Below are 27286 nucleotides of genomic sequence, written 5' to 3'. Positions count from 1 at the left end.
TCAACTGTAAACTACATCCTGAACTAAGGTTCAATCGGATTTGTCTCTACGGTTTGGATGCATGTTTTGATACATTACTTTGTACCCGACTTTAAAATTTTAAGAACTTAATTAAAAGCATTAAAACACAAAAATGACATGAAATTAATCATACTACTTGAATACCATTCTCAACAATGCACATTACGGTTTTGGAGAAGCAAAAATCTTAATTTTGAAGCAGCAGAACTATGGTTTGTAGCATAATGACTTTGATTAACAGAAATATTTACAATAACTTGAAGAACAATTGCTCATTAACAAACAACTAATTACCAGGGGTCAGAGTGGGGATTTAGAACAAAAAAAAAAAAGAGGGCATGATTCAGACAAAATTTTAGGACAATAAATATCAAAGATCAACAAACACAAACAATGAAATTTTGAACATGTGTCTGCTGCTTTTGTCCACTTTATTATGGACTGCCCCCCCCCCCTCCCAAAAAATAGATTTGGGGAGGTTCTCATTAGGAGCGATCCCCAAGTATGTTCAATCTTGAAATATTTGTACATTGCATATATTTTCCTTTTACCTCTTTTCATAAGATCAAAAGAAATGAACCACGGATGAAGATGACAATCTTTGTGGAAAACAAAGTCTTGGGGATAGACTAACAATGACTATAATTGGGGCAAACCTTACCTGGCAGTGTCATAATGGATCCGGATTAGGATCTAGGTAGCCTTGAAAATGCTGCCAGGTTAGATTTGCCCCAACTAGTTTTGCACCCCAGCTGCAGTGCTCACCTTTGGAATTCAAGATTTATGAAATATCCTCACAGGAGTGGAATAAATTTTATTTTTGGGCATAAAAAATCACTTAGAATCAGACAGTTGCTCTCTTTTCTTAGCCTATAAAAATATTAAGTATCTGCACACATAGCTCAAAACTATCTGCAGGAATAAAAGTCAGCATGCAGTGTGTAGGTAAAATTTTTTAGAAGAAAATGCCTTTTGCTTTCAATCATGTATTCGTGAAAGCAATAATGACCATTTTTCATTAATTTATCTTTAAATTTTGAAGCTAATCAGTGTTTAATATGGATAATTATTATTAACAATTTTCAGCCAGTGCACATATTTACCGCAAAGGTATCTGCATAGCATCGAATGTATCGGCGTGCGTCTATAATATCTAGTTATGGGTACATAACATCTTGTAAAAACAAAACCCAATAATGTGAATGAGTCACAATATTAATAACAACAACTTTATAAAAACACATTAAATAAAACAAGTTATTGTTTCCAAGCAGGTGGTTATGAAATAGGGAAATGTCCCTGCTGACCCACCCCCAATTACTCTTGAGGGAATACTCTGAACAGAAAGACACGTCTTTAACTTTCAGTTTACATTTGTTCACTGATTAAACATACAATAGCAAAATACCTTTTACAATTTGCATGTAAATGTCCACATACTTCATTTGATAAATGTTTTGAAAATTATCTTTTATTTTTTTATCTATCTGCAGTGCCTTAACCAGGGAAAAAACAGAAAGGGATGTGATTAAACTTCACAGAAGGATATAGTCAGCTTAAAGATTATTTCCATTGTCAAAAGAAGAATATTTTTCAGTGACCAAGGTGGTTTCATCCAAATATTCATGCCCCTGGACATGCTGCCGTCTATGAGAACAGCAGTGCTGAGGCATCCACTCATCTCTGAATGCACTGATGACTAAAAAGAATAGTATAATTTGTTTATCTCTAGTACAATTTAATTTATAGCGTTTTGCCTCCCCCCCCCCCCCAAATATAGTTGGGAAAAACCAGGGCTTCGGAGTCTGAGGGAAAATGACAGACTCCAAAAATTTTAGAACCTTTGACTCTTTTACCCCAAAATCAATCCAACTCCGCAAACACTAACGGAGTTATAGACTTGGAGAGAAAATGACCAATCCTGATTCCTGGGAAGTTTAAACTTTCTATTCTGACTCCTTTACCGCAAAATCAATCCGACTTCGACTCCTCAGTCCTGGAGAAAACAATGATTTGTCCAATTGTAGGGCAGTAAGTTTTTTAAGTAAAAGTGAGGAGCGGTACATACATGCTAAAATTTTGGCGAATCCATTCTTCTAGGTCCTGCCAATAATATCAGTAGGCCCTTGCAAGTTCTCAGAGATTTCAGCCAATCAGATTACTTAACTACTGGTGTGTAAAATCTTTCTACTCATCGGCCGAAAAGGGGGAATCTTGCTGTTCAGGGTTTCCAGGCTTGGCTAATGTTAGCCACTTTGTCTAGTTTTGATCACACTTGGCAAGAAAAAATTCAAAAGCATCAGCCAAACTAGTGTTTGGCTGATGATATCTTTTAAATGCACTAAAAAGAAAAAATACCTTCTTGATTTTGTTGCTCCATTTTTTCCAATTCTTCTTTCTGTAATGCAGCTTCTTCAAAGGTTAAATTATGTGCATCTGTAGGAGATGAAGGCTGTTCTACATGAGAGTCATAATTCTAGTGGAAAGAGAAAATTAAAACTTATTTGGTTGTCATTGAAAGTGCTGAATTCATATAAATAGGTAAATTTTTTGCAGAAATAATAAACAATCATCATCAAACACACACAAAGCAATAAAAAAACTCAAGGGGTTCTAAGGAGCCCTTTAATGCATTAAGATTTGCACTTCTGGATGAAACTTATCAAAGTAAAAATTGATGAAACTTGTAACCCTAAAGCAGATGTATAAAATGTTGATAGTTTTTTGAGCATTAAACATTTATTTATTGCTGAATTTAATGAACAAAATAGTTAATTTTACTCAAGTAACAGTTACATAATTATAAAAATTTCAACTAATTTTCAATAATTAACTTCTTATAATAAGAACATTTCGAGTATTTCTAATGAGTCACAGAATATGTTGTGCCGATAATTAAACTTTCTTCGATGTCCTTTTTGGGAACACTGTCTTTTAAAAGCATCAAAGAGAGCCCCTCTCTTGGAGCATTTGGTGCCAAAATCTAATAAAACACCTGTTCCTCCACTCCAGTATACCAATTCTTTTTTGTGAATCATCATATTACTCCTCAAGATACAGCTGTAGAGCTTAGTGAAAAAAATCTTCCTTTTTTTCCACCCCTCCCCCCCCCCCCCCCCCAAAAAAATTGAATCATTGCATTAGTTCTTGAACAATAGCAGTAAAGCTTATAAAAGAGAAAAAAGCCAAATCATAAATGACGTCAATTTTGTTGGAACATGAAGTGTCCAAAGGTACACAATACATGCAATTTATGTTAAACAGAATAATCAAGTGGGTTTTTAAGAAAAAATCCTTAAATTTCTGATTATTGGTATATGGATTTTCCATAGCCCGGATTTTCATGATACTGATTTATAAGTCTACTGTCTATATGTGTGTTTGTATATATATATATATATATATATATATATATATATATTGGAGGTAAAAAGAATGCTTACTAGTGTTTTGTTTACAAAAAGTGATTCACAAAATAATAGGAATGCACTCACTAGGTGTCAGCTTTACCCCATTGAGCAAAATGAACAATGCAATTCAGAAATATGCAAAATACATAATGAACAAATCAAGATCACAAACTGAATAAAACTTAAGAGCAAATCTTTAGGACAAATCTGAAACCTTTCTGTCCACCAAAGTGCGAAACACTCTTTCAAAGCTCCTCTTGTGTGAGGCTCTTCATGTATGTCCATCAGTTTCGACTACAATTTGAAACCAGCCCTCAAGCTATAAAGTGTTTTGCATAAATCTTTACCTCAAAACTAGACTAATCTAGGTTCAAAAATTGCGATTTTCCATTTATTAATGCATTGTATGCAGAATCCTATTTCACATCAAGTCATATGAATGTAATCCTAAAACAAAAATCCTTTGTAATAATTTACTTGTGTTAAAAGAGCCTGAATGCAATCCTTTGTATGCACTAAGAAACTATTTTTCTGCTCTCATGTGAAGTAGCGATTATGTGACTTACATTAGTCTGGCTCCCTGAGGTACAGAAATATTGTTTAACAAATACTCTAGGGAAAGTTTTGAAGGTGGAAACAAAAATGTAAGATATTTTAAACAAAAACTTATGCACAGGAAGTTTTACTCACAAGGGCTCTTTCATGAAGATTTTGTCCAAACACAAATCCACCATTTGAAGACCTAAAGAAGAGAACATATTTTATTATTTTCTCATTAATAAGAAAAAAATAAGAGTAAACTAAACAAGTATTTAATGATCAAAGTTTATTCTACACTGTGGCTCACTATCCAGCAAGTGTTTTTCAGTGAAACCCCTTACTCTCATCAGCTACATCTTGAGCAGGGCAGCAGATATAGATGTTCTAGACTTTTCTTCATTCACATAATCAGTTTTTTAAAGCATTTTCAAGTTTTTTCACTATATTGCTTGCTAGTAATTACACTTGCTCTGTTATTGGTGAAATCATGTACTAATATACTATAAAGTATGAAATAGTGATTTTATTTCATACTTTTTAATGAAAACAAAGCTTTTGGGATGAAAATTGCAAAAATTCTCAAAATGAGATGTTTTAAATAGGGTATGTCCTAATCTAGTTTTTAAGGAAGTAATAAGATTGAATACATCACTTAATACTTTTTAAAAAACTTACTTTCTACAAAAAGTGTTCAAAAACAGGAAATATTAGCAAACACACTCAAGAATTGTGATTTTTTTTAAGTAATAAATACAAGGTCTGTAAATTAAGTAATGAGACTGGCAACGTTGCGTTTGATCTGGCAACACTGGAAGCACGGGGCTTGGTGGGGTGGCAGAGGAACATGTTATCCACCTTCAGTACGAGTTTGACATCGCTCGAGTCATTTGGTTGTGCGTAGCGATTGTTTTTTGAAAGTTTTTTCTATTGTGTTCTAAAAATGAATGACATCAATTTCGAGCAACGGTGTGCAATCCAGTTTTGCTTCAGACTTGGGCGCAGTGCAACGAAAACTCTTCTTAAACTTCAGCAGGCCTACGGAGATAGTGTTTTGTCAAGAGCCCAGGTTTTTCGGTGATTTAAAGCATTTTCAGAAGGAAGAGAGTCGATTGAGGATGAACCACGAAGCGGAAGGCCTTCATCTTCAAGAACCGATGAAAATGTCGACAGAATCCGGGATCTTGTGCGTTCAGATCATCGGTTGACAGTCAGAATGATCGGGGAAGAGTTAAATTTGACTCACACCACCGTTCATCAAATTTTGACCAATGAATTGGGGATGAGAAAAATCTGCGCAAAAATGGTTCCAAAAAACCTTTTGCAAGAAAAGAAGAACATCAGGAAGGAAAGGTGCCTTGACTTTTTGAATTCAATTGAAAATGACCCCCATTTTCTGGAACGTGTCATTACTGGTGACGAGTCTTGGGTGTTTGAGTACGACCCAGAAACCAAGCGCCAGAGCATGGAGTGGCGCACTTCAACCTCTCCGAGGCCAAAAAAGGCAAGGATGGCGAAGTCAAAGATCAAATGCATGCTGATTTGTTTTTTTGATATTCACGGAATCGTCCACAAAGAGTTTCTACCACAAGGTCAAACGGTCAATCGACACTTTTACCGAGAGGTTCTTGAAAGACTTCGAAAAAGGGTCATTCGTCTGAGACCAAAGATCAAGAACAAGAGGGTGTTGCATCACGATAATGCTCCTTGTCACACAGCAATTTTAATGTTTGAGTTTTTGGCCAGTAAAAACATTCCTATGGCTCCTCAGCCTCCTTATTCGCCTGACTTGAGTCCTTGTGACTTTTTTCTCTTTCCGAAGTTGAAAAATCACCTCAAGGGAAATCATTTTGGGACAGTCGAAAACATTCAAACGGCTGTAACCGACCAGCTGAAGGTTATTCCAGTATCGGAGTTCCAGCACTGCTATGAGGAGTGGAAGAAATGTCTCCAGCGCTGTGTGGCCTCAGAAGGAAGTTGTTTTGAAGGTGACAATATAGAATTGTAATTGTTTTTGAATAAAAAAATTTTAAAAAATCAGTCTCATTACTTAATTTACAGACCTCGTATCTAACAAATTTCGTTGTTTTGAATAAATAGGTACTGGCTCAATTTCCCAGATTTAACCCATTTACTGATTATTTTTTAAGTTTTAAATAATTTCTTGTTTTGCTTTACTCAGTCTTGATTTTAAGAGTGAAATCCGCCAAAATATTGAAAAACTTTCACCCCTACCAAGCCTATAGAAAGAGTCTAAGTTAAAAAAAAAAAACTTTTTCATGTTTTATGTCACCATATTTGCTTATTTATAACACTTTAATTATACTTGCTTGGGTGGGTAAAAGGTTCAAGCTTTTTAATTGATGCCAAACACATAAATGAATAACTGCAATTATAAAGTTAATCTATATAAATAAAACAAAGAATATATATATTTATATATGTAAGTGTATGTTCCCTATACAAATCCGTAGTTATGTCGGATCTCCACTAAATTTCGCAGGGAGGTACTTGGGCACCCGAGAAGGAAGGTAGGGGGTTTTTGAATGCCAAAAAAGTACCGAACAGTTCAAATTTTAATTTTAGGACATGAAAATGGCATTAAATGGCTCTTTCTACCCGAAATAATTATCAGATTTTCTTGATTCAGGTTACATTCAAAAGCCTGCGAAAAATAACCCTAAATTGATTTTCTTCTATCAAATTTCACAAAAAAAAAAGGCCGTAAAATCACCGGGAAAAAAGTTAAAAGCATTTTCAAGCCTAATATGGAACAGCATTTTTCTATCAGAAAATTATTGTTTGCATCACCTCATTTTAAATTAGCACGAATAAAACCATTCAGTAGTTTGCCACTTTTTTTTTTTTCCTCAACTATGATTAAATAAAATTTTGTTTTTGTTTTGAGGTAAAAATTTCTCCTTTAGATAATTATTTGGTGATTTTTCTTCTTTTTGTACTGCTAGAAGAAGCTAATCAGGAAAGTTGCGTTTAATTTGTTCGGGAATTTTTGATTTGCCGTTTTCTTTCTTTAAGAATGATTTCACTTGACACAACTTTAATTTTCGAGGTGGACCGCGCAAAGCTAGGCAATGCAGCTAGCTGTTGATAAAGTTAACAAATTAATATCAAGGTAGAAAAGTACAGAATCATGAAAAAGTGAATTTTTGAAACTTAGCTCGAATAGGAATTTAATTTTTCATGACTCCGGAAAGTTTGTATTCCTGGAATTAATATTTCCCACTTCCTGAATAATTTAGCTTTTATTGTATACACATAAATAACAAAATATTCACTACTTACTGTTCCCCCGGATTCTTCTTTTGCTTGTCAAGTAGGTCTTGTACATTAAAAGATTTAGAAGGAGACATTGTATTGCTAAATTCAGTTGCTGACCCTGAAATACCTGATGAAAATAGGTCTGACTTAGAAAGCTTGCCATTACTTTCACACGAAGCTGCACGTGCTTCTTTTAGAACATTACTTTCATCTGATGAGTTTTCTTTTCCTTCTTGCTTTTGACCTAATTGTATGAAAAAAATATGTATTAGTATTAAAATAAATTTCTTTGTCTAAAACACAGAATTATAAACAAGTATAGATACAGGAAGTCAGGATGGTCATGACCTTGTTACAGTGACAAAAAATAGCATATGGTTGCATTTTGAACATTTGAGTTTCAAGAAATTAACAGGGGAGAGTCCCAGCAGACTACCCACTCCATATTAAGAGAAGTCATAAAAAATCTATTTTTATAGCTCAACCAGGACACACCCCTGAAACGTGCCATAAAAATGTGATTTGCAAAGTTTTAGCGGAATCGGATAATATTTACCAGCTCTTCAAAGAGGGTAAAAGGAAAAAAAAATGATTTTTTGCAAAAAGAAAACTCAGGGCTTCCGCTGAGTTTCGCTACAGAAAATAGTTGCTTTAGAAGCCTGCCACATGAAAAATAGCAGTCAAAATAGGCACCAAATGCAGGGAATCGTTCCGAAAGTAGTCTTTCAAAGTTTAAAAATTATTTTTAGCATAATAATGTAATAATTCTTCATAAATGAGCACATCTTGGTTCCACAGTATATAAGCAAAACCACTCAAACGAATTGCTTGATTGATGTATGCAACCAAGGTAATGGTCGTTTCAATATAAATTATCAAAAGTTGTTTCATATCAAACTTTTTAACTAACAAAAATGTAAAAGGTTTGCATGTATTCAAGATATTGATTGAATTCTACAATGAAATTGAAACCATTTGTCCTAAAAACCTGGTTCTTGCCTCATTTCATTGGAAATGTTATTCACTTGAAATTACATCTCATAAATTTTTCTGCTTGAATTTAGGAGATTTGAGTGATTTCAGGTCAAGTTGTAGTGAATATATTAAAGAAAGACTTTCAATGCAAAAGCCTAAAAGCATTATAATAGTGCTTTCTCTTTGTCTTTTTCATTTTGTATATTAAAAAGATTTTAGTTAGACGTATTTAAAAAAAAAAGCTACAATTTTCTGATTTAAATGATGAAGGATTAAGAAGTTACAAGAAGAAGGAAAGAGTTGTTTTGGATCATCATATACGTTTTCTTAAATCATTTTAGACAGAGAAAGTAATAAGAAAATAACTATTGTAGGGGAATGTGGGGCAAAGTAAAACAGTTAAATTGACTTAATTTTTTCAAAGTGAACAAATTTCTTTTGAAAATTACAGTACAAAAAGAAAGAACAATGTTTTTAAAATAAAACTTACATTGAAACATTTTTTATCTTTGACAGTGCATTTGTTCTTTCAAAAAAAAAAAGTGGAAAAGCTTCACTTTTTTTCATTGGGCAAAGTGAAAAATGAAATAATTTTCAAATTAAATATTTTCTTTTCAATTAAAAAAAATATTTTTTAATAAATGAATGAGTAAATAAAATGATAATTGAATAAAGAAACTACTAAATAAATAAATTAATTAATATATGAATGAGGAAAAATAAATGAATAAAATAGTGAATGAAAAAGAAAATATGTGTGAATTAAGGATATTGATATTAAGTGAATTATTAAATGAAGGAATGCCAATAAATTTGTTAATAAATGAATATGTATGTGATTTAGAAATAGATGATTGAATGAGCAAACAAAATGAACTATGCCACTTTGCCCCGCAATACTCGACTTATTGTGAAAAGTATTAAATATACGAATTAACTTAATATTAACTAAATAAATACTGCACTGAATATTAGAAGGTCCCAGTCAATATTTAAAATGCTATAATAACAAGAACTTTATCATTTGATAATATAAAAAATAATTTTAGACTTACAAAAAAATATTACAACTTGAGTATCAGTTTTTGAAAACTGCTTGCATTATCATACGCTTTGATTTTCAGAGGTAATTTTTTCCAGACTGGAATAGGCTACATCTGTTACTACATAGTTAAAATATTACCAGATAGGTGGCACTAAAAGCAAAGTACATATTTCACCACTTGACTTTGCCCTATATTCCTCTACTTTATAAGTAAAAGATTAGCAATATAATGACAACAATAAGAGTAAGAGCAACTATAATATATATTACCAGATTCATGTTTGTTCATTAATTTTAATTTGTCTGTTTGTACTGATAAAGCAGAAGGTCTAAGAATTATTTTTGGAGCTGAAGTAGATATACCACTAGCATCTGAAACATCAAAGACATAAAATGAAATTCATTGAAGTTTCTAAAAATGTAATATAAAGTGTAAAAGATTATATTACCAGAATTTCCTAATTTTAATGTTGGAGGAGCAACGAGAGGCCTTGATTCTAAAAAATAAAATAAATACTGTTAACTAATAATACTAAAAATTATAATACAGTTTAAAATAAAATAGAAACACTAAAATAACTAGAAATGATATTTTTAATACATACCTTTATTATCAGTGCTATCAGCAATACTTCTAGTTGGCGTAGAAGTTTTAATTGCAAATGGATTGTATGTTAAACGAGACATGCCAACAATTCCTAAAAAAAATTAATGAAAAAATATGTTTATAAAGCTATCTAATTCATAAAGTAGATTTATAAAGAAAAATGTTGGAAATAGTTCTTCATAATCTTTTAAAGTTGTTATCAACAATAAATCATAAATAAAACGCAGAGTAACTTCATACTCACCCATAGTTAAAGGCTAAAAACAACAAGTTGACACTTAAATACAATCAGAAAATTGAGACAGTGAAAAGCAAAGGGATGTAAGTAACAAAATTAAGAATTTAGAGATAATCAAAGAAAATAGTAAGTGAACGTCTCCTCTGTTTTGGTGCAAGAGATTGTACTGGTAGCCCTGGGGTGTTCTACTATACAGCATGATTTAGAAAAGTTTTAATGAAAGCCTGCATAGGACCGGAACTTTAAGCGCGGGTTTTACTCAAACCTTTAAAATGACCACTTACATCCCTTCGTGTCTCACTGTCTCAATTGTTCATTGATAATCACATTCAAAACAAATAAAATTTAAAACATAGAACTAAGCAACCTGCAAATAAGACTATCATCTTCAAATAAAACCTATAAATATTGCACTCTTTCCCAAGATGACTGACAACAACTTACAACAATCTGTTGATTCAGCAAAATGACAAGCATTTTTCTGGGCTGTCGTAATGCTCATCAACAAAGTATAGACTAAAAGGCTTAAAAGTCTCTTAAAAAGGTAACTTTAGTTGGGGCAAACCTAAGTTAGCAGCATAGTGAAGGCTATGCAGATCCTAATCACAACATTGCGATGCTGCCAGTTTAGGATTGCACCAACTATAGTATACCAGTCCAAGGGCTCCAGAAGCAGAGATAAATTCATGATGAAAGGTACAAAGTTTGGGAGAAAAGTCGGATTTCAACAATGAACACAGAGAAATCAACTACAGGAAAAAATTTCAATTACAAACCAAAAGATACAAAACTTGAGGAAAATTAAGATAGTTAAACTATGTAAAGAATGATTCTGAAACAGTCAATGTCAAAAAGTGGAAGAACCCGGCCAGCAATAGACAGAACAGAGGCAGATCTCCTATTGTTCGAGACTTGAACTTGAAACCGCCTCCCTTACCCCTTTTATTATATTGGGTTTCTACGAGGGGAAAAAACAAGAAATAGGGTGAATAACGATATAGAAGTTGCCGCCTGAGTAAAGGGCCCTGGCTTGCTCTTCCCTAGATCTAGTACTGGAACAGACGAATGCTCTGAAAAAGCCTTGGCCCATCATGGATTGTAACACTGATGGTGATGAATATTGAGTCCTTGACTAAGAAAGCTATAAATTCAATAATACGCTCTATACTGCCAAGTCATATAGAAATTCAGTTCCAGAACATTCCATGATTTTCCTTTGCTAATTTTACTGCTTTTTTTTTTCTTTTTTTGGTATAATGCCATTAACGTATACCCTCTGGTACAACTGTTGTACTAGAAAAAATTATTTTTGTAATCATGTTAGCTATATATGTAGGATTGAAGGGCAGTGGAAAATAACCTTTTTTTACCTGCGGGCTACAACTCACATTAATAGGAAACTCGCAGGCCAGAACAAATATAATACAGTAAACTCCCGATTATCCGCGGAATAGGGTGGCACGGTGACCGCGGTTAAGCGAAAACCGCGGATAATCCGAATAATAGGTAAAAAATGTTACTACTGTATGCAATAGCTAAAAAATATGAAAAACACTCACATAAACATTTAAATTATAGCTAAAAACATTGCTATATTCCATCTACTAATATGGGATATAAAAAATATACACATGTAAAAGTTTAAAACGAACAATAACCCAATCAAAAGTTTAAAAAACATTTAATGACTATTGAAAAGAAATAGTGAAAAGACCCGCGGATAATCCGAGCCGCGGATAAACCGACTGCCGATAATCGGGAGTTTACTGTATTATTTCTATGATTTAAATTTTGCTAGATAGAAACCATGCATGGGAAAACAAGGGAAAGGAAAGATAATTTCAAACAAAAATTGCTGTAATTATTACTACATGCTTATTTTATTGCATCTGTATTTAGAATTCAATGATTATTTGGCTTCAAAATTCATAACACCAAAAAAAGATGGTTAGTAGTTTTGAAAGGTTCTAGAATATAGTTTTCGTTTTGAAACACTGAACACAACGACAGGCCACATGGGTCAGTTTCAAGGGTCCCATTTGGCCCGTGGGCTGTAGGTTGAGCACCACTGATGTAGAGCATTTAAGACAATTTTTTCTTTTATACGGTAGCCATGTTGACACAGATTTTGTTCTATAAAATAGTATAGCTGAAATCTGGACATGAACTATAATACAAACGCATAATTAAATGTGAAAAGTACTTGTTTCTTAAGTGCTTGACTAAAAAAAAGTTCAAGTCTTCTAGGCAAGCTCATATTACGTTACACCAAGAAAAATAAACAAACTTGGTAAAATTTGTTTCTGTGCCAGTTCAGTGTATATGTAGCAAAAAACGGCCATATTGTTAAACAACGAAGTCCCAAATGAATTCTGAAGAAAATTTTAGAATAGAAAAAAGCATACTTATAAAACATAATAAATAATTTTTTAAAAAATACACAATAATATTTATAGATGCGCCTTTTCCTTGTTTGTTAATTGCAGGGGAGCAAACCTAAGGAGGGTCATGGCGCAGACTGCGGCATTGAAATTTTTAGGGGAGCTGTTTTGACAGGTATTTTTCTCATTTTTTTTGGGGGGTGCCCTTGGTTTTTTGGGATGGGTGCACCCTTGCTCTTAGGGGGGCACACCTGGTTAACTGCAGTATTCTATATTTCAACAAAATAGCTTCATACATGAAATACACCGCCAACTCGGTCATTCCAGCCAAGGACTGCAGTTTCGTGCTTATTTGCACTCATCAGTCCGGCTTATCATCTGAGACTAAGTATCAGAGACTTAGAATACTTAGTTGAAGAAAATTGCTACTTACCATTTCTTACTCTTTACTAAGAGAAGTAAGTTTTCTTAACTTAGAGAAATTTGACATGAAAAGTTAGGTAAGATATCTTTACACAATTCAATGCCATACAAACTGAAAAAATAACTTATAATTTTACTTTTTTAATTCTTGTTATATGGCTTTATTTAGGAAGATATTAATCCATGTAAAAGGCAGCCAAGAACAGAAAAAGCAACTACAATAAACAATTGAACATATAAAAAAAGTAAAAAATTTAAAATCAAAAAGAAATTTGTAAGGTAGAGGATTTTACAATTGTAGCAGAAATAAAGAGAAAGTCATCTCAGGGAGTCCATGATAGACCTTGCAGACCAATAAAGCTTTCCAAGTAACTTTTGACCAGTTGGGTCAAGTTTCGAGCAGGAGTGGAGATGAGCAGCATTCAGGGCGTGGGTAGAAAAGCCTTTTAAATTAAAGTATTTAATTTTTTCCTCGGAAATATTAGCTTCTTGGACGGCTAAAATGTCAATCTTCTCTTCAATGACCACTTTTTTGATTTCAGAAAACTTGGCAGGGGAAAGACCCCCTTTTAATTCTTTAACAATGCTGTTGTGCTGATTAATTAATATTGCTCCAATACAGAACTGGGCAACAAGTCAACCGCAGAATGATTTCTAGACAATGTGCTTTAGTTACATTTGTCCTTGTTTGAAATATTTTCACATAAGAGGTTTTATTAAGATTGTTTTCGTCAACATCTACTCTACAATATATCCTTCCAAAAGAAAAGGCTCCAACTTGTTACTGATTGATCTCTTTGTAGTACTAGCAGATCCAGGGGACATTTGTCTACCTAAAAGTTGATCTTACTGACATCCTTATGTGCCTGACTAGCACTTAAAAATGTCAATTGGCAAGCCCTGAACTAATACATTTATCAATATTATAAAAATTGAAAAACCAAAACAATAAAATTGGTCAACATATCGAATGCAACTTTGACAACCGAGTGAATTAACCCTTACCTGATAAGGGCATAAAATAATTTTAAAAAAATAACTACAAACATCAATCAAAACTGAAGAATAAGTATTCTCTCTCTCTCTTTAGAGCTTAGTGAGCATAGCAAGGTGCTCCGGGATCAATACCACAGTGATGTGCACCGACAAAGCAACAAACAATAAACCAAAGAAAATTCTCAAAATCTGAGACATCATTATTGTTGACATCTCAGCTATCATTGTTGAAATTGCTGTTGAAAATTATTATTTTATTGCATTATTTATACATAATAAATTTGAATATAAAGATTCAATAAATAGAACCAGGGGTCTGGCCAGAGGATATTTGGGTCCGTTAACGGACCCTTCACAAAAATCCGATCAACCAAAACGGACCTTTCACAAAATCCCGGTCAAACAAAACGGACCTTTCACAAAATCCCGATCAAACAAAACGGACCCTTCACAAAATTCTGATAAACAAGATCGGATCTTTCACAAACTCTTTATTTCTGTTAGAACTCTCATTTCAAATTTGTAAAGCAAAATTCCATTTTCTGTTATGAGTCAAAATTTAAAATGATGAATAGATGGTTTATTTTATTTCATTTATTTATTTATTTTTTTTTTTCGTCAACTGTGTCCACAGATATTAATGAAATGTTTATCATAGGTCTCTAAAATGCAATTTTAAAATAATTTTATCAAAAATATTTTTTTACAAGCCGTTTTTATACTTTTGATGCCTTCACTTTGAGAATTGTGATTTCTTTGCATCCGCTATGGGAATCCGATTTTTCGAATTTTTGATGATTATTACGCTTTGTTAAGAGGTAAACAATTAAAATATCCTTTTATTTTTGTTAAAATCAAGGAATTTATAAGTTTTAAACGAAATTCTGTGCTTTTTAAGAGTGTCTTGGGTCAAAAAATTAAATGCTGAACCCCCTATTCTGAACTTTATGTTATTTACTTATCTTTTTGTTACAATTATTTTAAATGCTGTACAGAAATATTTCTAGTATAATTTGACATAATGTAGAAGGGTAGATAAATATTGATACTTGAAAGGGCGATGCCCCCCCCCCCCCCCCTGGCCAAATATCGGAAAAACACTCCAGAATGATTTTCTCGACATAGAAGAGGAAAACACTTAACTTTAAGTTGAATTGATGCAGTTCGTGCCATCTCTAAATTCTAAAATTTCGTTTTAACAAAAAAAAATTTTTTTTTTTTTGCGAAGTTATTTGATTTTTCACAAAATTAATTCATTTTTCACAAAATTATTTGATTTTTCACAAAAAACGGACCCTGTGAAAAATCCTGGACAGACCCCTGAGAACTTAATTTATAAATTCATCAATAGTGCAGCCTTACCTTGCGCCCCAGACGATACATGGGCTGAACTGCTTACATTAGTGCAACTATCATTAGATGTGTAAGGGGTGAAACCTAAAATGCAAGAAATATTTTTTATAATACTATCAAAATTGTAACATTCACTAAATAGCTAATGCTCAAAACTAACACATTTAAACAACATGTTTTAACCAGATTCAATTGAGATACCAATTAAAATGGAACTCAAACAACCATAAGTAATGTAAATGCATTTAGTTTGAACGCTGTTTTTCTTTTTACTGGCACACTTTATTGTCTTATATTATATTAATCTTATACAGTGAAATCCCATTGCAACCAATACTGATACAATGAAACATCCTTTACAAAAAACAAAACGTTTGATCTCGTTTTAAAACCCATTAAGATAATTTATAAAAAATCGTGTTTAACCAAGGGATTTTTGTTTGAAAATTCGTTACAACGAAATGTTTTTCTCAACATCAGTTAGAATATTTTTCACACTGCTGTTTTCGGTTTAAAAAAACTACTTTCACAAGTTCTAACCTGAAAACTCAGTTTGTACTTTCGGAGCCATTCAAGGTGAAAATCAGTTCATGCTGAAACGTAATTTGAAGTATGACAACAAAAGCCAGTGTTTGGCCAAGTGCAGTTTATTTCTGCTCACTAAACGCACAGCACCTTGCAAATTTGAAAGGGGTCAGCAAGTTTTCAACTTTTCTTGTGGTGTAAGTGTCGTTCACAAATTAGTGTCTTTTATAAGGTCCTCTGGGAGCAAATCTCTCTTACAAAATAACTTTTTGTGAAGATGATCAATACACGGATAATGAATATCATACAATGAATACAGAAGTAATATAGGTAAGTTTTCCATCATAATCTCGGCTCATAAGAAACACTGAACTGAATCACAAACTTGTCAACTTTTTACCTCTGGGCATCCAAAGAATCTTTTAGTGAAGTTGAAGCTGTTTGCACTGACTGCCCATTTCATCAGACACCTGGAGTCTCTGCACATTTCCTTGACAAAGTCAACAATTTTTACAACATTACTAGAAGTCTCTGTATATATCCTATCTTGGATTAACTGAATGAAGGTTGAAACAAAGCAAATTCTGGCGACTAAACCAAAATGAATTCTACATATAGTACATTCCCTATCAATTGCCAAACCTACACACTTTGACCAATCTATTCCACTTTCCTTTATAAAATTGTCAAAAGATTTGAAAATTTCTTCGCCAGTTGTTTCTGTAGACAAGGACATAAAAGACGATAGTTCTTCCACACTACCATTAAAATGATCAAAAACCGGTAAACTGGTCAGGCAAACAATGTTAGCACTGTCATCAAGCTGCTGCGAAAAATATCATGGCTGAACTTGATAACTTTTTTTTTTGAAAAAATTTCATCAAATTTCAGTACTGATTATTTTTTCTGCAGCTGGGGGGTGCGAGTTGACCCCGTCTATGCAATTAACAAATATAGCTAGTAAGAAACTTTGTCATAGTTTGTTCTGTTTTGAAGACTTTTTCATAGTGGATTTAGTCACAATCACTGAACGATATTTCAAAACAAATCACACGCTGAGTCATAGGCTCTTGCTCAGAACCAGAAAAAACAAACCCACATTTTAAAAAACCAGGATCATATTTACAAAAATGTTTTTACTTTCCTTGCTATTTTCCAACAAGTTGGACTGAGCATTAAGTAACTAAAAAAATTCCCAGACGGTGAGATCAGAGGTGGCAGTCAGTTCATTACTTGACAACTTTAACTCAGGGAAAGACCCTGTCCGGCTAGTCTTTCTTACTGACAGTGGTCAACGTAGAGCTTGAACCATCTCACAAGTGGATCATCCCGAAAAACTGATACTAGACTTCCAAGATTTGTCTTGAATCTCAAACAGCATGTACGGCCTAGCTAGTGATGTATTACTAGGGTATTTTACATCACTAGGCCTAGCACACCACTGCCTGCGGCCCATGGGTTGGGAACTGTTGACCTAGAGGGAAATCTTTCTGTGTGTATGTCTCACCTTTTATCAGAACTATCATTGTTGAGCTTTTATAGATTAAAAAATATTTTTCTTTAAACCTGAAAATGATAGATTGAAGTATGCAAAAGTTGTTTTTCTGCTAGGCCAAATGTGTTTAAGTATTTTTTTCCTACATTTTCATTTATTTCAGTGTTGCTGTTTGTTTTGTTTCAAGCTACAGGGCTGAAGTCTACAACATATGAAAATTTCAAAGAAGGTCATATTTATAAACATGGCATAGATAAATACTTACTAGATGAGCTTGAAGGTGGTTGACATTCTTGTTGCTCTTCAACCTAGAACAACAAAAAACAAGAAAAGGCTTCATTTAAATTTTTTAAAAAGTTCTTACAGAAAATAAAAACTGAAAAAAACTAAAGATTTATAATAATTACCTAAATAATAATGCATCAATTAAAATTTTTCAGCTACATGGTTTAACATGCCCCCCCCCCCCCCCATATTATTTAAATATTCAATAAATAACTAAATGACACACAAGTAATCGAACTAACAACTACTTAAAATGATGGCAACCCCATGTTAGAGTGTATAATCTACTCTTAATCTTGTTGCTTGTGATGCATTTATGAATGTTGCAAAAAAAACTTTATAGTCAGAGACATTCAACAACTGTATGGCTATCATAGTATTTGCCGCTGCATTTTCTATTTTTGCAAAGGTAGAAATTAAACAAGTCGCCAAGCCAAGTGGCATACATACATATAACTTAAAAGCACCCTTATTTTCACATAATAATTATGATTTTTTTTTTTTTTTTTCAGAAGAACTAATCATGGCTAACCAAGAGTGATATCACTGTGCATATTTTGAGCAACAACGTAAAGTAATTTCTTTTTACTAACTGCATATTTTGAGCAACAATGCAAAGTAATTTCTTTTCATTGACTGTATACTTTGATTACAGATAAAAAATACTTAAAGAGGTATTTGAAATTACTATAACTTACTTCATCATAAGAAGTACTGCTTGATGATGCCCCTGAAAGAAAAATGTTCTTTCAAAACAATAAAAGTTTAAAGTTTATATATATCTCTGCCATTTACACATAATTAATATATGTACAGAAGAACCCTAAAGTTGAACTTAGCTTGTCTGAGTTTCTGGTTAATCCAAGCCAAGCTTGTTTCCTTAAACTTATACAGTGCTCTCAATATTTCAAAAAACTCAATATGATGAAAAATTCTTTGTTGCCTCGATTTTACAATTTAAATTCAAGTCTATAATATTATTCTTAGTTCTTATCTTAAATAGTTTTCATTCAAAACCTTGATATGTTGAACATTTTTGAAGTAAAAGATTCATCTTTTCAGAAACGGCTCGTTGTGTCAAAGCAAATCCAGGCATGTTTCTTTAAAAGAGTAGGTGAGAGATGACCTTCCATTATCTCTGAGGAGTTAGGAAAGATTCAGAGACACACATCTGCTGTCACTTTGACTTTTTAGAACCAAAGGGTGTCAAAAAAAAATTTTTTAAAGAAACCATCAATGATATTTCAAGCAACATTTTCTGCAGACAGTGAAATTTTTGAAAGCTCATACGAGGAAGCTCACGTAAATCAATCAAATTTAAACTTTTTTGGATTGGTTTTAAATTTTGAGCTTAGAAAATTGTTACATTTCTCAACATTAACTGCCATACCCCACTTATTTACACACTTAATAACATGATTTAAATCCTCTTACAACTGTTTTACTTATTCTTCATTTTCTACAATCTCCATAACTTTGAAGTTGTCAGCAAAACAGTTCTTATTTTCCACAAATATCTTCATGAATATCATTTATAGAAATAACAAAACAGGCCCTAAAACTGATTCTTGAGGAACCCCACTCAAACCATCACTCCATTTAGAATAACGTCCACTACAATTACATGAGACCATTCAGAACTTTTTCCTTTAAATAAAATTTTTTTTTTCATTTTTAAAAGTTGAAAATTGTTAACCTTCGGTAATTGCTTATTGAAAACACCGTACTTTCAGTTCAGTTTTTCTTTCATGTTTTCTTGATGTCGCGTTTTACGCGTAAATAAGCGTTGCTGAAATTTTGCAGCAATCTTTTAAAATCCATTTTTGGTTAATGATTTTTTTTTCCACAAGTATGCAATACAAAGCTATTGAACAAAAGTACCAAATTTTTTTTTGATAAAAATATGATTTATTTATTGTATTGATCAGCTCAAGCAACATTCGTGGACACTATGCTTTTGCAAATTTTTCTCGACTTTCGTTTTAGCATAATGAAGTAAACTTCTATTCAGATTGATTACAAAGTAAAAGAAATTTAACGTGAACATAGGCAAAAGCTTCCACGACAGGAGAGTTCGCACTGTTTTTTAGTCAGAATCCAAAATCCAGAAAGGTCGCAGTAACGAGCATTCTGGATTTGGAGTCCTATAATGTACTGTTTGCTTCCAGTCAGCAAATTTCTAATCCAAATTAGAAATTAGTATCACACTTAAACATTTGAAACACAGCACACTGCATTTTATTCATTCAATAATAAAACCCAGGAGGAACTACTTAGCAAATAAACAAGAAGAAGTGCTGTCTAGAACTAGACGAGCCTACTTTCCAGTATACCCGTACTACTTTCTAGTACCTGATCAATATTCTCAAAAATAGCTAAAATCGCAAATGTTTTCAAACATATTTTCAAAATACTTTAAGCTGATTTCTAGGAATAAAATATTCCTCACTCGCCTAAAAAAAATTAGATGCGTACAAAAAAAAAATAAATAAAAAATAAAATAGCAACTTTTAAACAAAGCAGCTAATACTCTTTTTCCCATTAAAAAAATCTTTAACAGCTTTCAAAATGAAAAAACAATAATTAAAATTAATAAGCTCATTAAAATAAATACATCATATCAAAAAAAAAGTTTCTTTTTCCCCTGTTGCCAAAAACAATTTTTTAAATTAATTAATGCACTTACCAAAATAAATAAAAACAATAAAATGTCAACTTAAAGAAATAATTTTCATTGTCAAAAAAATAAAAATCATCTGCACATATCTTTATGTAGAAACATAAATGACTTCGAGTTTATTCGCTGAAAACTGAATACCTAAATTAAAACTTTAGCGTAAAAATAAAAACAAGTCACATCAATAATAATTATTTTACAGTCAAAACTATAGCTGCGGAGTCGGAGTCAATCTCATTTTGGGGTAAAGGAGTCGGAGTTGAATATTGAAGAATCGGAGTCAGTCATTTGTCCTCCGTGTATAAATTTTTGCCAAAGCTACAAAGTCAGAGTCGAAGTCGGGGAGTCGGAATCCGATTAATTATCGGGCACAGGTGCCCCTAAATTCTTGAAGTCGATGTCTGGACTTTGGCGTCAAGAGCTATTTCAAACAAAATTTGTTTGAAGTAAATCCGCCTTCAAGTACGGAATCTACATTGACCTTCAGTTTCCCCGTAGGCGCTAATGTTAAGGGATTTGAACAGTTCAAAATTGAACGAAAATTGTTCAAATCAAAAAGATATTTTATATACAAGTTTTTCATCAAAAGCTTTTTCCTACAAAGTTTGTTTGAAGCAAATTCGCCTCACAGCTCGGAATTGCCTTGAATTTCCCTGTAGGCGCTAATGTTAAGTTTTTTGAACTGTTCAAAATTGAACAAAAAATAGTTCAAATCAAAAAGTGAAATATGGGAATGAGGTGTCCTCGTTGAGATCTTTCGAACAAAAAAAAGTTTTTTCAAATCGGACCATTCGTTCAAAAGTTATTGGGGGAAGGGGGGGACAGACAGACTGACAGACTTTTTTCCCTATCTCAATACCCTACTTTCCAATTTTTAATTTTTCAATATTTATTTAATTATTTTATTTATTTTTGACTTTTTTTTTGTTTTTTGCGATATTTTTAAGATGCATTAAGCCTTCTTTCATGCTTTTTTCTTCTTTTTCTGACTTTTATTGGGAAAGTAGGCTAAAAAGCAGAAAATTTTAAATTAGTTTATAAAATAGCAGGGTCCAACTAATTCCAGGAAGAATAGATACATTTTATCATTCAGCCATGGGTGCAAGTTTGGTGATGCGTTCAAGACGGAAAATATTTTCAGCCCTTTTTGGGAGAGGGTCCCAAATGCCCTTTTACTTACGTCAGTTAAGTATAGCCTCAAATAGTTTTAAATACATCAGCTACAAAACATTTTCATGTTAGAACACCAATACCATCTCTCATTAATTCACCAAAGATTGCCTAAATTAGTGTTTTTAAGACTCCAGTTTTCGATTTTTTTTAAAACCTCCTCACTTTTACATCATTAAAGACAGCCTAAAACTTTTTGACTTTAAAATTTTTAAGAGTTTGCAGAGGAGAAATATCAAATCACTCCTAGCTTCAAAAATGGCTTTCAATTCAGTTTTTCGATATTTTATACTGGATCCCCCCCTTGAGTAGTCCCCCGCCCCCTCTTAGATTGTCCAAGATGTAAACGTTTTGAGACCTCAGTATCGTGGGTTAATTTGCTGACTTACCCTCTTTGCAAGAGCATCATTTCTTCGCAAACTCGTGCTGCCTCCTTTCCTTCTTCCCCCCCCCCCCACCCCATATTTCCATTCTAGCGAATGTTAAGTTAATTCATTGACATTGGAATTTAGTGATTCCTCAAGTCTTTGTCAAAAATGCAAGAATGTTCGCCCATCGGCGTTTCCAACCAGCTTAAAATCCCCCCCCCCCCCCCCCCGATTATTTCCAAAATTCCCGTTTTCATTAAAATCTTCAAAATCTCTGATAGTTTCCGTTTTACCTGTCATGTGGACGTCCTTTGATCTCAATCGGTGATTCAGATTCAACTCAAGACATTTTAAGAGCGTACATAATTTTCATTTATGCGTGTAAAGTTTTCAAAAAAAAACCGCAAATGAAAAAAACGAAAGGATGATCAAAAATAGCATGAGAAAAGCTAAATTTTCAATTAGAGCCGTTTATTTTGAAAAATCAGGGAAAATAGCGAGCAACTCCTCGGTCTGCAATGCAGTGAGTTGGAAATAACAGAGCTATACCTAAAAAAAATCAAACGGGCGCTAGTCTAAAAGGCACTCCTTCAAAAGCACGTTGCAAGCAAAACAAGCCCATGGTGGAAAACCGAGAGAATGTCGATGTAAATTCGTGGTTATGGAACGGTCAAGTAATATCAGGGTTCATACTCTATTCGGATGAAGAAATTCCATGACTTTTCCAAGATTTTTTCATGACTTCATAAAAATTTTCATGACCTTGTTACACAAAGAGAATAGTACTATTTAATGTCAAACTTGCCAATTTTTTTCGGAAATGAGCATTAGCAAAACTTTTACATGACTACAACTACTTCATCGAAGCACTTACTTGTGACTGAAAACATATCAGTGCACACTGCAGAAACTAATAAACTATTCTTTTTTGTCTTTATTATATAAATTTAAGCAAAGTAAAAATATAGTGAAACAATATACTGATGTTTAACTGCCTAACAGATATTTAATAAATATGGCAATTATATAAAAAGTAATGAATAGGACAAAGTTTGAGAGTCATTATTAAGTTTCCAATAATAAATTTACTTCATAAAATATTGCCCTTTGGTATCAATAGTGCTTCTAATCATCCATGTAACTTGACAGTACCATTTTTGTTCATTGGAGTAAAGCCACAGTGTCAATAAATTCATTTTTCTAAATCAGATATTTCAGCTGGCCACATGGGGGGGGGGGGGGGGGGTCAGTTTTGAGAGCTGTATGTTAGGCATCACTGCTTGACTATTAGAATATCCCTATTTCTATGACTAAAGTCTTTACTTTGGAAAGCTTTTAAATGATTAAGAGAAACTCTGATAAATTTAATGTTTTTTTTATTATTTTTTTTTACAAGTGGTTGAAATAAACTCGGATGTAATTGAATTACGTTTTCTGAATGGGTGTTGGAAAAATCAAGAACATGCAAGTCTACTACTACAGAATATAACATGTAAGAAGTGCTGAAAATAATGTTGAATTACAAAATTAGTGATGTCCCGGCAGTAAAATTACATTACGAAAAAGACGAGTGGCTGTAACACAGAAGAAGATGCAATAAGATTCCTAAACTCAGATTTGTTTTTGGGAATGTTCATTTTTCAAGTATTAACAGCTTTTACATGCACTACTGTTAAATCACTCAAGATTTCTAATGCTCTTTTAGCTGTTGTTACTTTATTGCTGCCCAAAACATTTTTCCATGACTTAAAATAAATTTCCATGACTTTTGATGAAAATATTAATTTTCCATGACTTTTCCAGGTCTGAAATTTGTCAATCTTTTTTCCATGACTTTCCAGGATTTCCATGACCCGTACGAACCCTGTAATATATTAAAGCATATTTTTCAAACACTCAATTTTTCTTTTTTAAGTAAAAACTGGAAGAAAGTCATCGAATTTCTTTCCGTCCCGATCTCCGTCTCGGAAATTTTGTCCAAGACAGAAATCCGTCCTGAGACGGAAGGTCTTGCACCCATGCATTCAGCCACTAACTAAAACTAGTCAATTTACAAGAAAACATAATAGTTCTTTTTCGTATTTAACTGTAGTATGTCTAATATCTTTCAAAGCGTTCTGAACTGAACAAGAAAAACTTTTTTAGAGTTTTAGATTGAGTTTTTTTTATTATTCAAGATCTCAGAAAAAGTGTTGCATTTAAATATTTTCAGGTAAGGATTTTACTTTTTTTATCAAGTTTTATCAATCCTAATCTTTAATAGACAAGTTGTTTATTTCAAAATAATGCATAGACAAGCCAAGACATGCCAAACTTTTTCTCTAAAGGGTTAATTAAATGATTTTTAACTCTAAAAAATATTTCTTATGCATAGCGTATATAAAAAAATTTAGTTCTTAAGTGTTTATAATTTTTGTCAGACTTTGAAAATAAGTATACAGTATGGAATGTATTATAGTTCAAATTCTGAAATCCAAAACTTTTTCCATTAAGTTTAAAAGCTTTTCTTTTTTACACATTAAATATTCAAAATCTACATTTCTACGATTACTTATTGAAGACAATAATTACAACTTATTTTTACATTTCTTCCATGCCTTCTATTATGCATATCAGCATCTTGTTGTGATTGTATTGCAATCTTTTAGCATCTGCTTTCGGTTTACAATACTTCTTTTTATTTCTCATAGGTGTACAATACAAGAACATTGAACAAAGCTACAATTCTTTTTTTAGTAGAAATTAAATTTATTTAATGTATTGATTTAGCATATTTCGTGGTGCATAGCAACATCCGCAGATTACTGCAGCATTTATCTTGGACTTTTTTTAGCATGCCAAAGTATGCTTTCAATGAGATTAATAAAGGGGGGGGGGAGTAATTAGCCACAAACATTGGAAACTTTTGAAAACTAAGTCACATATTGCGCATAAAGATAATTTCAACTATTCGAATCAGGATCTAAAATACCAAAAATTTACAATCAAAGCATTCCAGATTTGTTGTCCCATATAGTGTTAAAATTTATTTGACTTGGAATGAAATTCATTTTCATTTGATGTGATCTGATAGTTAAAATTAACTAATAAGTTTTGGAACACTTCACATAAAACATTAATAAGTAAATATAAATGCTAATACTCAAGAATAACATAAAACTTATCCGAGTTTTTAAAATGCAACATGGCACTGACATTTCAATAGACGAACCAGTTTATCACGAATATTCTTAAATTTCCATCACTTGTAGCATAAAGTCAACATTTTCTGAAACAAATATTTCAAAATCCCTATATGAAGATCTTATTATTTCTGATAATTGAGGAACAATGGAACCCAGGAAACAATGTTACAAGGAGCAAGTTTTCTAAACATTCAAAAAATGGGGGAAGGAGGTACATGGATGAAGGGTAGTTAATTTAAGTTTTACTTTGTTGTGTTCTTAGGATGTATGCTGTTTAAGTGCTTAAATTCTTTCTATGAAGAATAAAATAAGAATTTCAACATTTTTGAGAGACAATCATTGAAAGATAAATTTTTCCCTGAAGGTATGTAAACTTGTTTTCGATGTAATTTCAAAAAATTAGTAAAATGTGAAATTATGATTGCACAATAAACTGTTAAATTGTACAGCAATAAGGTCATTAATATTATTGCAAATTAAGAGTTCTGATCTAATGAATGTGTTAATTCTTCGATTTTTTCGGATGGCTAATTTTAAAAACAATATTAAATCCTCTGCACCCCCCTCTTTATTTCAATTTCTCTTCCGACCCGTGAAATTCGCGATAGACATGTTCGATTGTATATTTAGTTTATTTTATGAAGTCTAATTTGTAAATTTAGCAATTAAAATTGGGCCTCTCCTCTCACTCCAAATGTTACCGCAATAAAGCAAAAAGTACGAATTGTTTCCCACATTCAAAAAAAACCTTCGAACAAAATGTTCTTGCAATCTAAATTACAGGGGAGTAAAAAAAGGTAAGAATATTAAAGTCTTAAAAAAATCACTACGAAAGAGATTTTTGGGAAAGTCTCAAAACGATTCTCGAAGCGAAAAAAGTTTTTAAAATTCCGTCTTCTCTCCCGTCAACACAAATATAAAAATTTCAAATTTTGATCACAGTAAAAATTATGTTACAATTGAAATCTGCATTAAACAATGTTATAGAGAAAACATGAAATGAGAAACCCGTAGTTTGAAATACATTTGAATAACTTCTAAATTATTGAGTAGTAACAAATGTTTTCTTAATTTACAACAAAAAAGTAACGTTAATTCTATAATGCAATACGAAAATGAAGCACTACCTTCGTCGGCCATAGCGGAAAAAAAAACAGACGATAGCGATGAAGATGAAAATTTTATTCCTTCCCCCTCCCCCCCTCCCGTAATTTGAAATAGTCACGGTTAAAGTTGAAACAAAATTGTGAACGATATTGTTCCTTACAAAATCCAATGAGAAAACTTGAAATTTTTATATCTTAAGTTAGAAAGAAAAAGAAATGTGGCAATGAAATTGTCATGAAAGCTTTTTTTGGATTTCACAGTTAAGAGGAGAGGCCTAATGCTTAAAGCTGTTCTTTTAATTGTGCAATCGCGCCAAATGTAATTTTAAAATTAAAACCTAAACATGAGTGTGTGTCTGGCAGCAAATGCTTGTGTTAATTTCTTAATTTTGCTCACGAAATCTTGCTCAAAAGTAGAGCTAGACGAAAACGCTGCAGAAAAAAAAAAAGAAGGGTGCGGAATAAGTATAATCGACCAAAACCGTGGTGTTAGTAACAAGGACGTAGCCAGGGGGGGGGGGGTCCATGGGGTCCGGACCCCCCCCCCCCCTTCCCGAAAGAACATTGTCTGCTTTTTCTCGGTTGTTGCACTTCATGTCAACAAAAATTTTCCAAAGAGAGAAATTTTATGAAACCCGGTATTTTCCCCTTAAATATTCCCATTAATCAGCAGTTTTCCCGCATCCGAGTCAATTCAGAACACGAGAACCTCGTGCAATAACTGTAGGTTCCCAGTTGCCGCCTGTCTTTTACTGTGTTGCGTACTGCGTCCGAAAACGAAGAATTTCCGTATTCTTTCAACCCAGCAGGGTTGTGAACTTGAAATTTGTCCCCTTTCCCTCAGTCCACCAGATTGCCATCGGCAAAGTAATTGTCAACAAACATTCCTCAGTCTCTTTGGGGTGGTTTTCTTTCTTTCTTTCTTTTTTTTTTTTTTTTTCGACTCTTTTCCCGTTTGGAATTGATTTCCCAGACACATGCTGCACGAAGGACAGCCAGAGTGAGGTGCATCCCTGGTGAATCAGTAATTGAAATTCCTATTATTTTCTGTTTTAACACACAGTATCTTTCTACCACACACTTACAGGAAACATATCTTGAACGAAATTGTAATCAGAATAAAATTAAGTTTACACAAACTAGGTAAGTTGTAGTGTTTCCTTTTAAAGTTTTCTTAACAATACGAGCAATTTTATGTGTTAATTTGTTT

At 32.7% G+C, this 27286-nt stretch overlaps 1 protein-coding gene across 1 annotated transcript in view; it reads right to left on the bottom strand.

The window, feature by feature from the left end:
• LOC129225819 (ran-binding protein 3-like) overlaps positions 1 to 26148 on the bottom strand; it is a 36627-nt gene extending 10479 nt beyond the window's left edge. The window contains exons 1-10 of the mRNA XM_054860334.1: positions 26098 to 26148; positions 18269 to 18300; positions 17551 to 17593; positions 15275 to 15349; positions 9873 to 9965; positions 9717 to 9764; positions 9538 to 9639; positions 7272 to 7491; positions 4122 to 4173; positions 2380 to 2497 (exon numbers count right to left, since the gene is read on the bottom strand). Of these exons, the coding sequence (XP_054716309.1) occupies positions 2380 to 2497; positions 4122 to 4173; positions 7272 to 7491; positions 9538 to 9639; positions 9717 to 9764; positions 9873 to 9965; positions 15275 to 15349; positions 17551 to 17593; positions 18269 to 18300; positions 26098 to 26110 (796 nt within the window). The 5' untranslated portion in view covers positions 26111 to 26148. The remainder of the gene's footprint in view (positions 1 to 2379; positions 2498 to 4121; positions 4174 to 7271; positions 7492 to 9537; positions 9640 to 9716; positions 9765 to 9872; positions 9966 to 15274; positions 15350 to 17550; positions 17594 to 18268; positions 18301 to 26097) is intronic.
• Positions 26149 to 27286: the final 1138 nt, after the last annotated feature.

Source organism: Uloborus diversus, chromosome 7 (genome assembly GCF_026930045.1).
Source record: "Uloborus diversus isolate 005 chromosome 7, Udiv.v.3.1, whole genome shotgun sequence".
NCBI lineage: Eukaryota > Metazoa > Arthropoda > Arachnida > Araneae > Uloboridae > Uloborus > Uloborus diversus.
This window is presented reverse-complemented; position numbering and strand designations above follow the sequence as displayed.